Genomic DNA, 11,587 nt, shown 5'->3' with positions numbered 1-11,587 from the left:
ATGAACTGCAAATAATGATTGGTGACCTAGACTGGAAAAGGAGAAAGGTAGGCTTAAAAATCAATATGCAAGACAAATCAAGACAGCCTCGGGAAAGAACAGCAGTTTACATTAGGAGCGAAGCAATGAAAGTAGCAGGCGAATATGTGCACTTAGGACAGGTAGTAACCGCAGATCCGGACCATGAAAAGGAAATACGATTAGGATGGAGCGCATTTGGCAAGCACTCGAATATTATGACTAGCAGCTTACCGGTATCGCTCAAGAGGAAAGTATACAACAGTTGCATATTACCTGTAATCACCTATGGGGCTGAAACGTGGAGGCTAACCAAGAGGGTTTTACTTAAGTTGAGGACAGCGCAGAGGGATATGGAACTAAAAATGGTAGGGGTAACATTAAGGGATAGGAAGCGTGCAGAGTATGTCAGAGAAATAACTCCAGTTACTGACATTCTAGTGGAAATCAAGAAATGGGCATGGCCAGGACATCTAGTACGATTGCATTGGAAAACATTTATTGTCAGCAATGAGCGATTTGTGGGCGCTACACTTAGATGGCTTCAAGTCCGTTGCTCTCGGCGACCTTTTGAGCCCACTCAGTAGCGCGAACATGCGTTAACGGGTCTGAGCTGGCCAGTATAGCCTCCCACAGCTCAAAAGAAGGGACTGGTAGTAGGTCCGCCGGTGGCGGCGCTTTTTTGCAGCTCCATAATGTGTGATCGTATCCTGCTATTTCGCCGCAGTGTTTACAATTTGGATTGTATTGTGCTGGGTACATGTGCGCTAATTTAGGAAGGCTGAAGAAGGCACGCGTCTAGAGCCGACGCCAGATTACTTCCTGTCTTTTGTCTAGTTTCTTGTCTGCTGGAGGATATATCCGCCATTCTAGTATAAAGTGATTAGTGTAGTCATGAATGAGATTAGTGCATCTCTCTAGAAATTGGTGGAATCAACCTGGCTCACTGCTCGGCTAACATAACCTCGAGCTATACTGCGAGCCAACTCGTTTCCTTTGTTCCCCGAGTGTGCCGGCACCCATATTAATTCCACCTCTTTTTGGTTACAGTCTTTATATCTTAAAATTCGCTCTGTCGCTTTGGCGATCATGCCCCTCGCAAAATACTTCAGCAGATTTGGAGTCGCTTATTATGGTAACCGCTTTGGTGCTGAACATCGCCATGGCGATAGCCGCCTCCTCCGCTGTCCCTGAGTAGTTTGTTTTCACTGAACCTACCATTAATGTTTTACCCGAGTCGTTCACGCCCACGATAGCAAAAGAGTTGCCTCTTTACTATTCCGCCGTGTCTACATAAACAGTGTATTTAGAGCCTTCTAACTTGGCCTCAAGAGCCTTTGCTCTTGCTTCTCTCCTGCCTTCATGAAAAGCAGGGTGCATGTTTTTAGTAGCGGTTTAACAGTAAGTGCTTTCCTTACTTCAGTCGGCAGTTGTACTTGTGCATTTCTTTCCGGGATTCTATGTTGTAGTCCTAATTTACCCAGGATGTTCCATCCCGTGAATGTGGTGGCGAGCCTCTTTAGCTGTGTTATTATATGTGACTCACATAGACCCCCAGTTTAAGAAGTCTTTCCGTAGGGGTGCAGTGGGGTACCCCAGTGCTGCTTTATATGCCTGCATTATGATCGTTTCAATTTTGTTCTTTTCTGCCACCCCTAGCTTGACGTAGAGGATGGTGTACACTAATCTGCTTATCACAAAAGCAATTCGGCACAAATCTTTCTCTTTCCTTGCCCATTCCGCATATTCTTCAACAATGTCGATTGCCTGTTGAACATTATCTTCTATTTCCCCATCGTTGCCTGTGCATGTCCATAACGTGACATCATCAGCATATAGCGTATGTTTCACCCCTTTCACAGTTTTCAGTAATGGTGGGAGGTTCTTTAACTCTAGGTTGAAGAAGAAAGGGGAAAGAACTGAGCCCTGTGGGGTGCCCTTGTCTCCTAGCTTAATTGTTTCAGACCTGATGTCTCCAAGGCTTATTTCTGCTGTTCTTTCGGTTAGAAAATCCCTAACGTAATCGTAAATCCTCTTGCCAAAGGCAATTTCCTCCAGATTATTTAATATGGGTTCGTGTTTGACATTATCAAAGGCTTTCTGAGCGCGTCAATTATGTCTGCTTTGAGTTGAATCATTACATCCTGCGTGGACAGCTTGCTCCTGAAACCTAGGATTGATTCGGAAAATGCCTCCCTTTATCCTCTGTATACTCGTGAAGTTGGTTTAGTATTACATGCTCCATCAGCTTCCCTAGGCACATTGTTAGCGATTTCGGCCTGAGGTTGCCTACTTCAAATTTCTTCCCAGGCTTCGGAATGAAGACCACTTTAGCATGTTTCCACTCTGAAGGCATTCTACCTCGTTTCCATACCCCATTAAGAAAGTGTGTAAGTGGCGTGACTGATGCTAAATCTAGGTTTCTCAGCATATTATTGCAGACCCCATCTGCTCCCGCTGCTGATGTGGTTCTTAGCTGACTCATTGCTCTCCATACCTCCGCGACTGATATGTCTCTATCTAGCTCTGTGTTCTCTGGTCCTCGATATGGTGCAGATGAGCCCCCTTTGCACGTATTAAGGTATCTGCTCTTCAGTTCCTCTGTGAGATCTCCAGCCGTGCCCTGGTATTTATAAACCAATCTTTTCAGCTGTCCTTGAGCGGCGGTTGTCAGTCGTATTAATCGTTATGGTCGTCGTGTCTGCGTTGAGATAATTTGGTCACAGAATAAAACTCCGGTGAAACTTAACAAACTGATTTAATGGCTACATATGAAAGAAACTTTACAGGAATTCAAACTAACGACCGTTTCGTTGGGAGTCTTGCAAGCTACTGTCTTTCGACGACGGTTGGCCGTGTTCCTCTCTCCAGGCCTTCCCTTCTTTTCCTTTTTTTTAGGGGGGCCCCACGCTTGCGTGGGCCCTTGGAGCCTGGCAGTCGCGGCGCTCGTTCGGCGGTGTCGGTAACAGAGGAATCCTCCTCACTCACTCCTCGCGTCCCCGGTGCTGGTCCGCAGCCCCCTAGTAAGCTCGGATTTCAGGGCAGGCGGGCGTCCGAGTCTTGTTAGGCCCATCGCTGTGCCCTCAACGGCGCCAGTGGATCGGGACGCTTTGAGGGGCGACGAGCCGTTGGTCGACTGGCCGGCAGAGGCAAGAAGCAGCCGTGCCATTTCCGAAAAGGGCACTGCGGCGCGTAAACATACACACACACACAAGCGCGCACAAACACACACACCCGCGAGTGGCCGCTTGGCCGGCGATCAGGGGAACAAAACAGCCGTCTCCTGACACGTCCTTCTGATCTGGTTTTTGTCCGTTTTTGTCCCCGACACATTCCCCCCCGAAATGACGAAGTCATTTGTTAGTCGGAGAGTTCCAGAGGGTAGAGCAACTGAATTGGACGGCGAAGTCTGGTCCCCCCTGGCAGTCGGACTTCAAAAGCTCTTGTTCGGTTGTCTCTTCCCGTGAATGCCCTTTCAATTATTCCCAGCTTCCACATTTGCCGCGGCTGTAGGGCTTCTTTCAGGAGGACCACGTCTCCAATTTTAACTTGCTTTCCCCGTTGAGCTCCTTTGGAATGGGTCAGCTGTAGCTCCTTTAAGTACTCAGTGCACCAGCGTCTCCAGAACCCTTGCAATGCTTTGTTGCGAGTTGAAATCATTTGTCGCAGGTGGTTACAGGACAGGGCAGAGATTTCCTTTCTTTGCAGCTCCGGAAGAGAGGTAAGCCGTCTTCCAGTAAGAAACATAGCGGGACAGAGCGGTTCAGGTTCGTTCGGCTCTGTGTAAACATGAGTAAGTGGTCGGGAGTTCAGCACCGCTTCCACTTCAGCCAGCGTAGTTGACATTTCCTCGAACGTCAAGTAGCTCGTTCCTAGCGTCTTCTTTAAGGCTTGCTTCGTTAGTCCGACAAGACGCTCGTAGAAGCCGCCCCACCATGGTCCGCGTTCCACAATAAATTTCCATTGAACCCGCGAGTTCATAAGGTGATCTTGTACCGGGTCACCTCGCATCACATCCCAGAGGCAGCCCAAATCCCTGTTGACCTTCTTGAACGTGAGGGCATTATCACTGTAGATGGTGCTCGGAAGTCCTCGTCTGGCAGCGAATCGGCGAAACGCGAGCAGAAACGAGCCTGCCGACATGTCGGTAACCAGCTCCAGATGGATGGCTCGAGTCACCGCGCAGGTGAACAGCGCTACATAGCACTTCGTAGGCGAGAGCCCTTTGACGACAAGTGGTCCGGCAAAGTCGACGCCCGTCACCTGAAAGGGTTGGGCTTCTGTTATGCGGTCTGTTGGCAGCGGTGCTGTTACTTCGTTTGCCGGCTGTACGTTGAACCGCTGGCACGTTATGCATTCTTTTACAATTCTTTTCACCAGCTGCCTTGCTCCGATCACGTGATATCTTTCTCTGAGCTGCGTAAGCGTGTGGCGTATCCCTCCGTGCAACACTTTGAGGTGGCAGTAGTGGGCGAGCAGCTTCGCTAGGTGGCTTCCCTTTGGTATGACGACAGGATGTTTGGAGTCATAGCTCAAGTGGCTCCGTTGTAGCCGTCCGTCAATCCTCAGAACTCCGTTTTCGTCCACCACAAGAGAAGCATTTCTGAGCGGAGAGTCGTTGGGCACCGCTTTCTGATTTCGAATGCTGTGCAGTTCCTTTGAAAAGCCTTCTCTCTGCTCATTCCGTATCCAAAATAGTTCGGCCCGATCTAGCTCTTCGGGGGTGAGGGGTCCGGCTTCATCGCTTCGTCGTCTTGCCTTAAAGATGAAACGAAGCACCCAAGCCGTGACTCTGATCAGTCTCGTGAAAGAGCTGTAGCTGCTAACGTTCATTAATGCAGGCGCGGTCAACTGAGATGTCATGGCCGGCAGTGCCTTGGTTGGCTGCCTGCTCTCTAATTCCTTGTCCGTGAAGGTTGCCTGCACCAGTCCATTTGGCCACTCGCTTTCATGTGCGCAGAGCCACTTGGGTCCCGTCCACCATATCTCACTAGTCTCAAGGCGGGAAACTGTGACGCCACGCGTCAGGAGATCCGCAGGGTTCTCTTTCCCCGGGCAGTGCCTCCATTCATAGCATCCGGTGCTTTGCTGTATCTCACGGACGCGATTTCGCACAAACTGCTGCCAGCGCTCAGTGTCACCTCGAATCCAATGGAGAGCGATCGCGAAATCGGTCCAAAGAGTAACGCAATCAGGGTGCTTCCCGAGAGTCTTTACTATGTAGCTGCACAATCGAGTTGCAAGCAAACATGCCATCAACTCCAGCCTTGCTAGCGTGAGTTCTTTAAGTGGAGCCACCCTCGATTTGCTCATTACAATCGTTGAAGTTAGGCCGTCTTCCGAAGCAATGGTGAGGTAGGCGACTGCCCCATAGGCCGCGGGACTGGCGTCTGCGAAGATGTGCAGGTGCGTTTTTGTAGCCGGCCCACTGAAGTCCGCTCCGTAGTACCTTGGTACCTGTATCTCGGGAAGATGTTTCAATTCACAATACCAGGTTTTCCAGCCTTCAGCTATGTCGTTTGGTAGGGCATCGTCCCATTCGACGTTCTGGCGCCACAGCTGCTGAAACAGGATCTTAGCCCGTACGATAAAGGGTGACAGCCATCCCTGTGGGTCATAGATCCGTGCGGTAGTTTGCAGCATGGAACGTTTGGTGTCTGTCTCCATTGTTTTGGAGCTTGCGACACATGGCGCAAAGGTCAGGCGGTCGGTAATGGGGTCCCAGGTCAGTCCCAGCACTTTCAGCACCCCTGAGAGGAATCCTAGAGACTTATTTTCGCTGCCGTCTTGCCCAAATAGCCGACGTAGCCTCTCGTTATTCGACGACCACTTGTGCAACTTCATCGAGGCGGAGTGGAAGATCGCGTTGGCTTCGTTGTAGAGCTTCAGAGCCGCCTCTTCGTCATCTGCACCGGTTAGCAGGTCGTCTACATAAAGGCTTTGCTGTAGCTGGCTGGCAGTGTGGGGAAACTCTTCCTCGCAAGCTTTCAAGTGGTGCTGAAGGGTAGCGGAGAGCAGAAACGGGCTTGCGGTGGTTCCAAACGGTACTCGCTTCATGCGCCACGTTTCAATGGGAGGCAACGAAGTACCGGCCTGAGGAGTCTCTCGGAACCAAAAAAATCGCAGAGCGTCTCTGTCTTGCTCTCGCACTCCAATTTGCAGAAAGGCCTGCTCAATGTCCGCGACAAGCGCAACTCGATACTTGCGAAAATTGAGCAAAAGCCCGACGAGGTCTGCCGTTAAGTTGGGTCCTGTTTCAAGGTTGTCATTAAGACTCCTTGTACTTTTAGCGTGGGAAGAAGCGTCAAATACAACTCTAAATTTTCTGGAATCACGGAGCACTGCTTGATGAGGCATGTGGTAAACGCAGTGGTTGCGGTCGGCCTTTTCTTCTACCCGTTCTGTCATGTCTAGAATGCCGTACTGCCTGATCACCGCGTCGTATTCTTCGAGAAGGTCAGGAGCTCTTTTGAGTCGGTTCGCCAATTGATTGAGGCGCTTCAGAGCAATTTCTCGGTTATCCTCGAGCGAAATCTCGGATTTCCAAGGCAATGCAACCTCATAGCGGTTACCGACTCGCTTGATGTTGTCCTCAAAGAACTCTAAAGCTTGACAGATTTCGTCGTTCTCCTCGACCTCCTTTACTCCAATCGATTCCAAATCCCAGAATTTGGTCAGAATATCTGTCGTCTGCCTCTCGATTACAGATGTTCGTAGTGTCACGGTTTGGAAGCAGTGGGTCTGCTCGGCATCGTCCTCAATGGGCCCTTGAACAGTCCAGCCCGCTGATGTTTCCACTGCTCTCAGTCGGTTTTCTAATTTGACAGATCTACCTGTGGTAAGGTCCCATATGTGGTCAGATCCGATAAGCAGATCAACACATTCTGTCCCGTTGTTATTTGAGAATTCGGCCGGTTCGTAACCAAGGGACTTTAGTCGTTTCATTATTCTCTCTGGTGGTGAGGGAATAGGTTGATCGCAGATGGTATCTGTTTCCAGTACTTCGAGTTCCCGATCGTCTCCGCGGTTAGTCTTTAGTGTAACCTTTACTCTTCGGAACTCGCGTTCGGCTTGGTGGCCTCCGAACACCCCGACGGTCAACCTCTCATGTCCGAGAAGCGTACATCCCAGTTTCCGCGAGGTGTCAGCTGTGATGTAGGAGCGCTGACTTCCCCCGTCGAACAGAACTCGTACCTGAGCCTTACCAGTCTCTCCACTACATAATGCAGTTGCGGTCTGCAGCAAAACGGTTTTTTTGGAAGTAGAGCCGTTTCCCGTCGTAGTAGTTTCGAGGCTTACTTGCGCGTTCGTTACGGTGCGGTTCGGCTCAGGTGGCCTGTTTCCGGTGTACGAAGGGTCGCACATTGTGCTAGCATGCTTCTTGCGACATTTGTTGCACTGGATGCTTACGCGGCATGCTCGTGACTGGTGTCCAGATTTAGTGCACTTGAAACATCGGCCGGACGACCGCAGAAGTTGTTTCTTCTCTTCCAAAGTTTTTGCGGCGTCACAGCTCTGCGTTTTGTGCTCGTTTGAACCGCAGAAAAAGCAGGTCAATGAGGTGACATTTTGATGCAGCATCGCAGCCGATCGGACATGCCTGTCATGCGTTTTCCCATGCAGCCTCAAATTGCCTTTAAGTTCTTCTCTAGGTTGCTGCTTGAGGTCCATGCATTGTGATGCATTTAAATTCTCCCGACTTTCGACTTCTACTCTCAGAAAGGAGAGTAGCTTTAAAAGGGAAGAAACCGTACCTTGGCCGCTTTCGTTAGTTGCGTGTGACGACGCATCGGTGAGGGAGCTCTGTTCGCAGGCGAGGCTGTCGGTGTCGACGACGCACTTTCGGCTAAAGTCCAACAGGATGTCACGTGGCATCGCTCTTTGCACGATCGGAATTAGCATCGAGCTGTAGGACTCCAGCTTTTGTCCGAGCGTCTCGAGGCCTTTGATGTGTGCCGCCAAGGTATCGTAGAGACGGCGAAGACCACGGATATCGTCTGATGAGCGCACGGGCTTCAAGTCGATCAGCCTCTTGAGATGTTCCTGAACAAGAAGCTCCTCGTTGTCAAACCGTTTCTTGAGCAGCTGGATGGCATCGTTGTAGCACCTTGCGGTCAGTGGAAGACCCGCGAGTGCCGCTGCCGCGTCGCCCGTGACTGATGCTCGCAGGTAGTGAAATCTGTCGATGTCAGACAAATCTTCGTTTTTATCGACTACCTGCTCGAACACTTCCCAAAAGGGTTGCCAGTCAGAGCGCCGTCCTGTGAATTTCAGTAGGTCGATCTTCGGCAGCTTCACTCTTGTCTTCCCAGATGTGGCCGTTTGGGGGGCTGGCGTGGTCGTTTGAGTGGCTGGCATGGCCGTTTGACTGATGATGCCACTACCCGCCGATTCCACGGCAGCCTGCGTTGATAACGGACCACTATCAACTTGAAGCTTTAGTCCAGCGAGGCAGGTTATGATCCGGTCTTGATATTCAAATACTTGCTCGTAGTCGTTTTCTGCGTCATCTTCCGGTACCAATGGTTCAATTTCCGTGTTGACAGTATCAAGTTGTTGCTCCAGCTTACTGAGTCTAGCATGTAGCAATGTAGCTTCAGTAGTTGTTAGTGACGTTTGCCGCTCGTTGAATTCGTTGATGACCCTTGTAACTTGCGAGCGCAAAACCTTCCGTTTCTTTAAAAGGCGTTCCATTTTCTTCGAAATTAATTAGCCAATAAGTAAGCTCACCGGATCGATGACATCGGTAGTTGTGACCAATCGTTGCCGAGACGTCCCTGGCGTGGATGCGTTGACGTGAGCGTTGAAAGAAAGCGTTGAGCTCACAAATCCACGGCAGATCGAGTCCCGGGTTTCGGCACCAAACTTTTTGTCAGTCGTATTAATCGTTATGGTCGTCGTGTCTGCGTTGAGATAATTTGGTCACAGAATAAAACTCCGGTGAAACTTAACAAACTGATTTAATGGCTACATATGAAAGAAACTTTACAGGAATTCAAACTAACGACCGTTTCGTTGGGAGTCTTGCAAGCTACTGTCTTTCGACGACGGTTGGCCGTGTTCCTCTCTCCAGGCCTTCCCTTCTTTCCCTTTTTTTTAGGGGGGCCCCACGCTTGCGTGGGCCCTTGGAGCCTGGCAGTCGCGGCGCTCGTTCGGCGGTGTCGGTAACAGAGGAATCCTCCTCACTCACTCCTCGCGTCCCCGGTGCTGGTCCGCAGCCCCCTAGTAAGCTCGGATTTCAGGGCAGGCGGGCGTCCGAGTCTTGTTAGGCCCATCGCTGTGCCCTCAACGGCGCCAGTGGATCGGGACGCTTTGAGGGTTGGTCGACTGGCCGGCAGAGGCAAGAAGCAGCCGTGCCATTTCCGAAAAGGGCACTGCGGCGCGTAAACATACACACACACACAAGCGCGCACAAACACACACACCCGCGAGTGGCCGCTTGGCCGGCGATCAGGGGAACAAAACAGCCGTCTCCTGACACGTCCTTCTGATCTGGTTTTTGTCCGTTTTTGTCCCCGACAGCGGTCTTAGTTTGTCCTGGATTTAGCAAGTGGCGAAGAAGTTGCCACGTGTTTTTACACCCAAGTTTCCTATTCCATTCATCGGAAATCTGCCCCCAGTGTTGACACTGAAGTTCGTTCGCGTATTCTTCTCTCTGTCGTTCAAGTGTAGATATTCTCTTCTTTAACCTTCTATTGCGCCTCTGCTTTTTCCATCTTTTCGTAAGGCTCTCGTGGGCTTCCCACATGTGGGCCAACCTCGAATCTGTAATATCATTTCCGGCGGTTGAGATCTCTTTATAGTGTGTGTTTACATCACTTTTGAGTCGTTCAACAAATAGATTTAGATTCACGATCTCCCTCGGAGCGGTTCTGTCCCTGACTTTTCTAAGAGTATCCCAATCTGTCAGCTTCTTTTTATGCAGCATCCCCTTCAGCGGTCTGGCATGTATTTCAGTCTCTATGATATAGTGATCACTATACCTAAGGTGTGTCCTGTGTTTGACCACTTCTCGCCCTCAAGGTCTCTGCCCAGCGTCAAGTCTCTGGACGTGTCTACAATGATGCTGTTGCCAATACTTGTGGGGTCTTTCGGTTTGTTTAGTTTTGTTAGTCTTGAGTGTTGAATTTCCATTTATAGTTTGTTTCCTTTGGGGGAGGTCGTCCTATATCCCCAAGCCGGATGCGGGGCATTGAAGTCCCCAGTGATTATTATCCCTTTTCTGTCAGCTAGTCTTATGGCTTTCCGTAAAATATCTGCCAGCCCTGGCCCTCGGTTTTTGGGCGAGTTGTACGTATTCAGAATAAAGAAACTGTTGTCTCCCTTTGTGTTTGGGATTAGTTCAATCATTACGTAGTCTCCACTCCTATTTTCGAGTTCGTGTTGTATTGCTGTCACATTTCTCTGCACTAAAGTAGCCGTGAATGAAGTAGGTTTATGGCCCCTTTGTAATTCTAGCGGGGCGTAGCCGGTTACTTTTACTGTACCGCTTGCCTCTTGTAGCGTGATTACATCGGGTGTGTTGTCAATTTTTTGAATGTGTGCCTGCAGGTTCCCTTTTTTTAAAGTAGAAGCCTCTGCAGTTCCACTGCCAGATTTTAATTTGGTGGTGAGGGGCCATGATGTCCTAGGACTACTGCTGCAGTGGCAGCTGAGGGAGGGCATTGCCGGCAACCGGGGGAAGCCTTGCTTCTATGGTCGTTAGTCGTTCCATAATTTGCTGGAAGCAAGCCATTGTTTGTTCTCTGACCACGACCAATTCCGCCGTAAGATTATCTACCTGCTCGCTTAATTTGTCAATTCTAGCCAAAACTGCATCTATTCTGGCATGTTGAGCTCCTGCCCGCTTCATGAGTGCATTCATGTCCAACCTAAGCTTGCTGTCGAGGTCGATGCTTCCTCATTCGAATTTTCTGCCACCTTTTTGGGCTTGCTGTCTTCTGTGTTTTCCTCTCTGGGTAGAGGTCTTTTCGCGGGAACTCGGGTGTCCGTCTCCATTGATTTTTCGTTATGTACCATTTCGTTAGTATTACATGTAGACGATTTAGTAGTGCTTTGTGAATTCTGAATAGGTGACTAGTCGAGTACCCTCTGCATTGTCGTGTTATCAATAATACGTTTCCTCATTTCTGCCAATTCCTTCTTTATGGTTTCAAGCTCTCTGTCCCTATTAGCGAATTGTTCTACCAATTCCTTCTCTGGAGCCGTTTTCCAAGGGGAGGTCTTAACTGGCGAGCTCACCTTTTGCTTGTGTCTCCATTCTTGCTTGGACTCTTTCCTTTGACTTGGTCAGGACCTGAGCCGACGACTCCGTCTCCTGTACCCGGCAGTGGTGGAAAGGAGTTCGACCTACTTCTCCCCCGGTAGCCTTTGTGGTTGTCGCGGACCCGCGATCGTGGCTGGTGTGCAGAGTCATGTTGCCCTATGTCGTTCTTGGGTTTGTGGGGCCGTGCCTTGAGCAGCCTATACTTGCAATTCCTACTACCGGTGTCGTGCATCCCCCAGCATACAATGCATTCGGGCTTGCACGTTCTACATCCGTTGACTTCGGGTGGTTTTCGCCGCATCT

General features: G+C 50.0%; 1 protein-coding gene across 1 annotated transcript; it reads right to left on the bottom strand.

Annotated features, from left to right (window-relative positions):
- Positions 1-3,378: 3,378 nt before the first annotated feature.
- LOC146180677 (uncharacterized) lies at positions 3,379-11,585 on the bottom strand. Its single transcript, XM_084575623.1, has 2 exons — positions 11,260-11,585; positions 3,379-8,593 (listed from the first exon to the last, which is right to left on the bottom strand). Exons 1-2 carry the CDS (start codon positions 11,583-11,585, stop codon positions 3,379-3,381), a joined length of 5,541 nt encoding a protein of 1,846 aa, XP_084431749.1.
- Between the last annotated feature and the right edge of the window lie 2 nt (positions 11,586-11,587).

The sequence above is a fragment of the Amblyomma maculatum genome, chromosome 8, assembly GCF_055883805.1.
Source record: "Amblyomma maculatum isolate TAMU_Amacu chromosome 8, ASM5588380v1, whole genome shotgun sequence".
Classification (NCBI taxonomy): domain Eukaryota; kingdom Metazoa; phylum Arthropoda; class Arachnida; order Ixodida; family Ixodidae; genus Amblyomma; species Amblyomma maculatum.
This window is presented reverse-complemented; position numbering and strand designations above follow the sequence as displayed.

Bases quoted from the DNA above. Each gene is read 5' to 3' on its own strand.
- LOC146180677 (XM_084575623.1), bottom strand. From the start codon at position 11,585: ATGCGGCGAAAACCACCCGAAGTCAACGGATGTAGAACGTGCAAGCCC. The intron at 8,594-11,259 runs GTGAGCTCGCCA...GCTACATGCTAG, and splicing joins AATGGAGACACAAGCAAAAG to ACTCAGTAAGCTGGAGCAAC.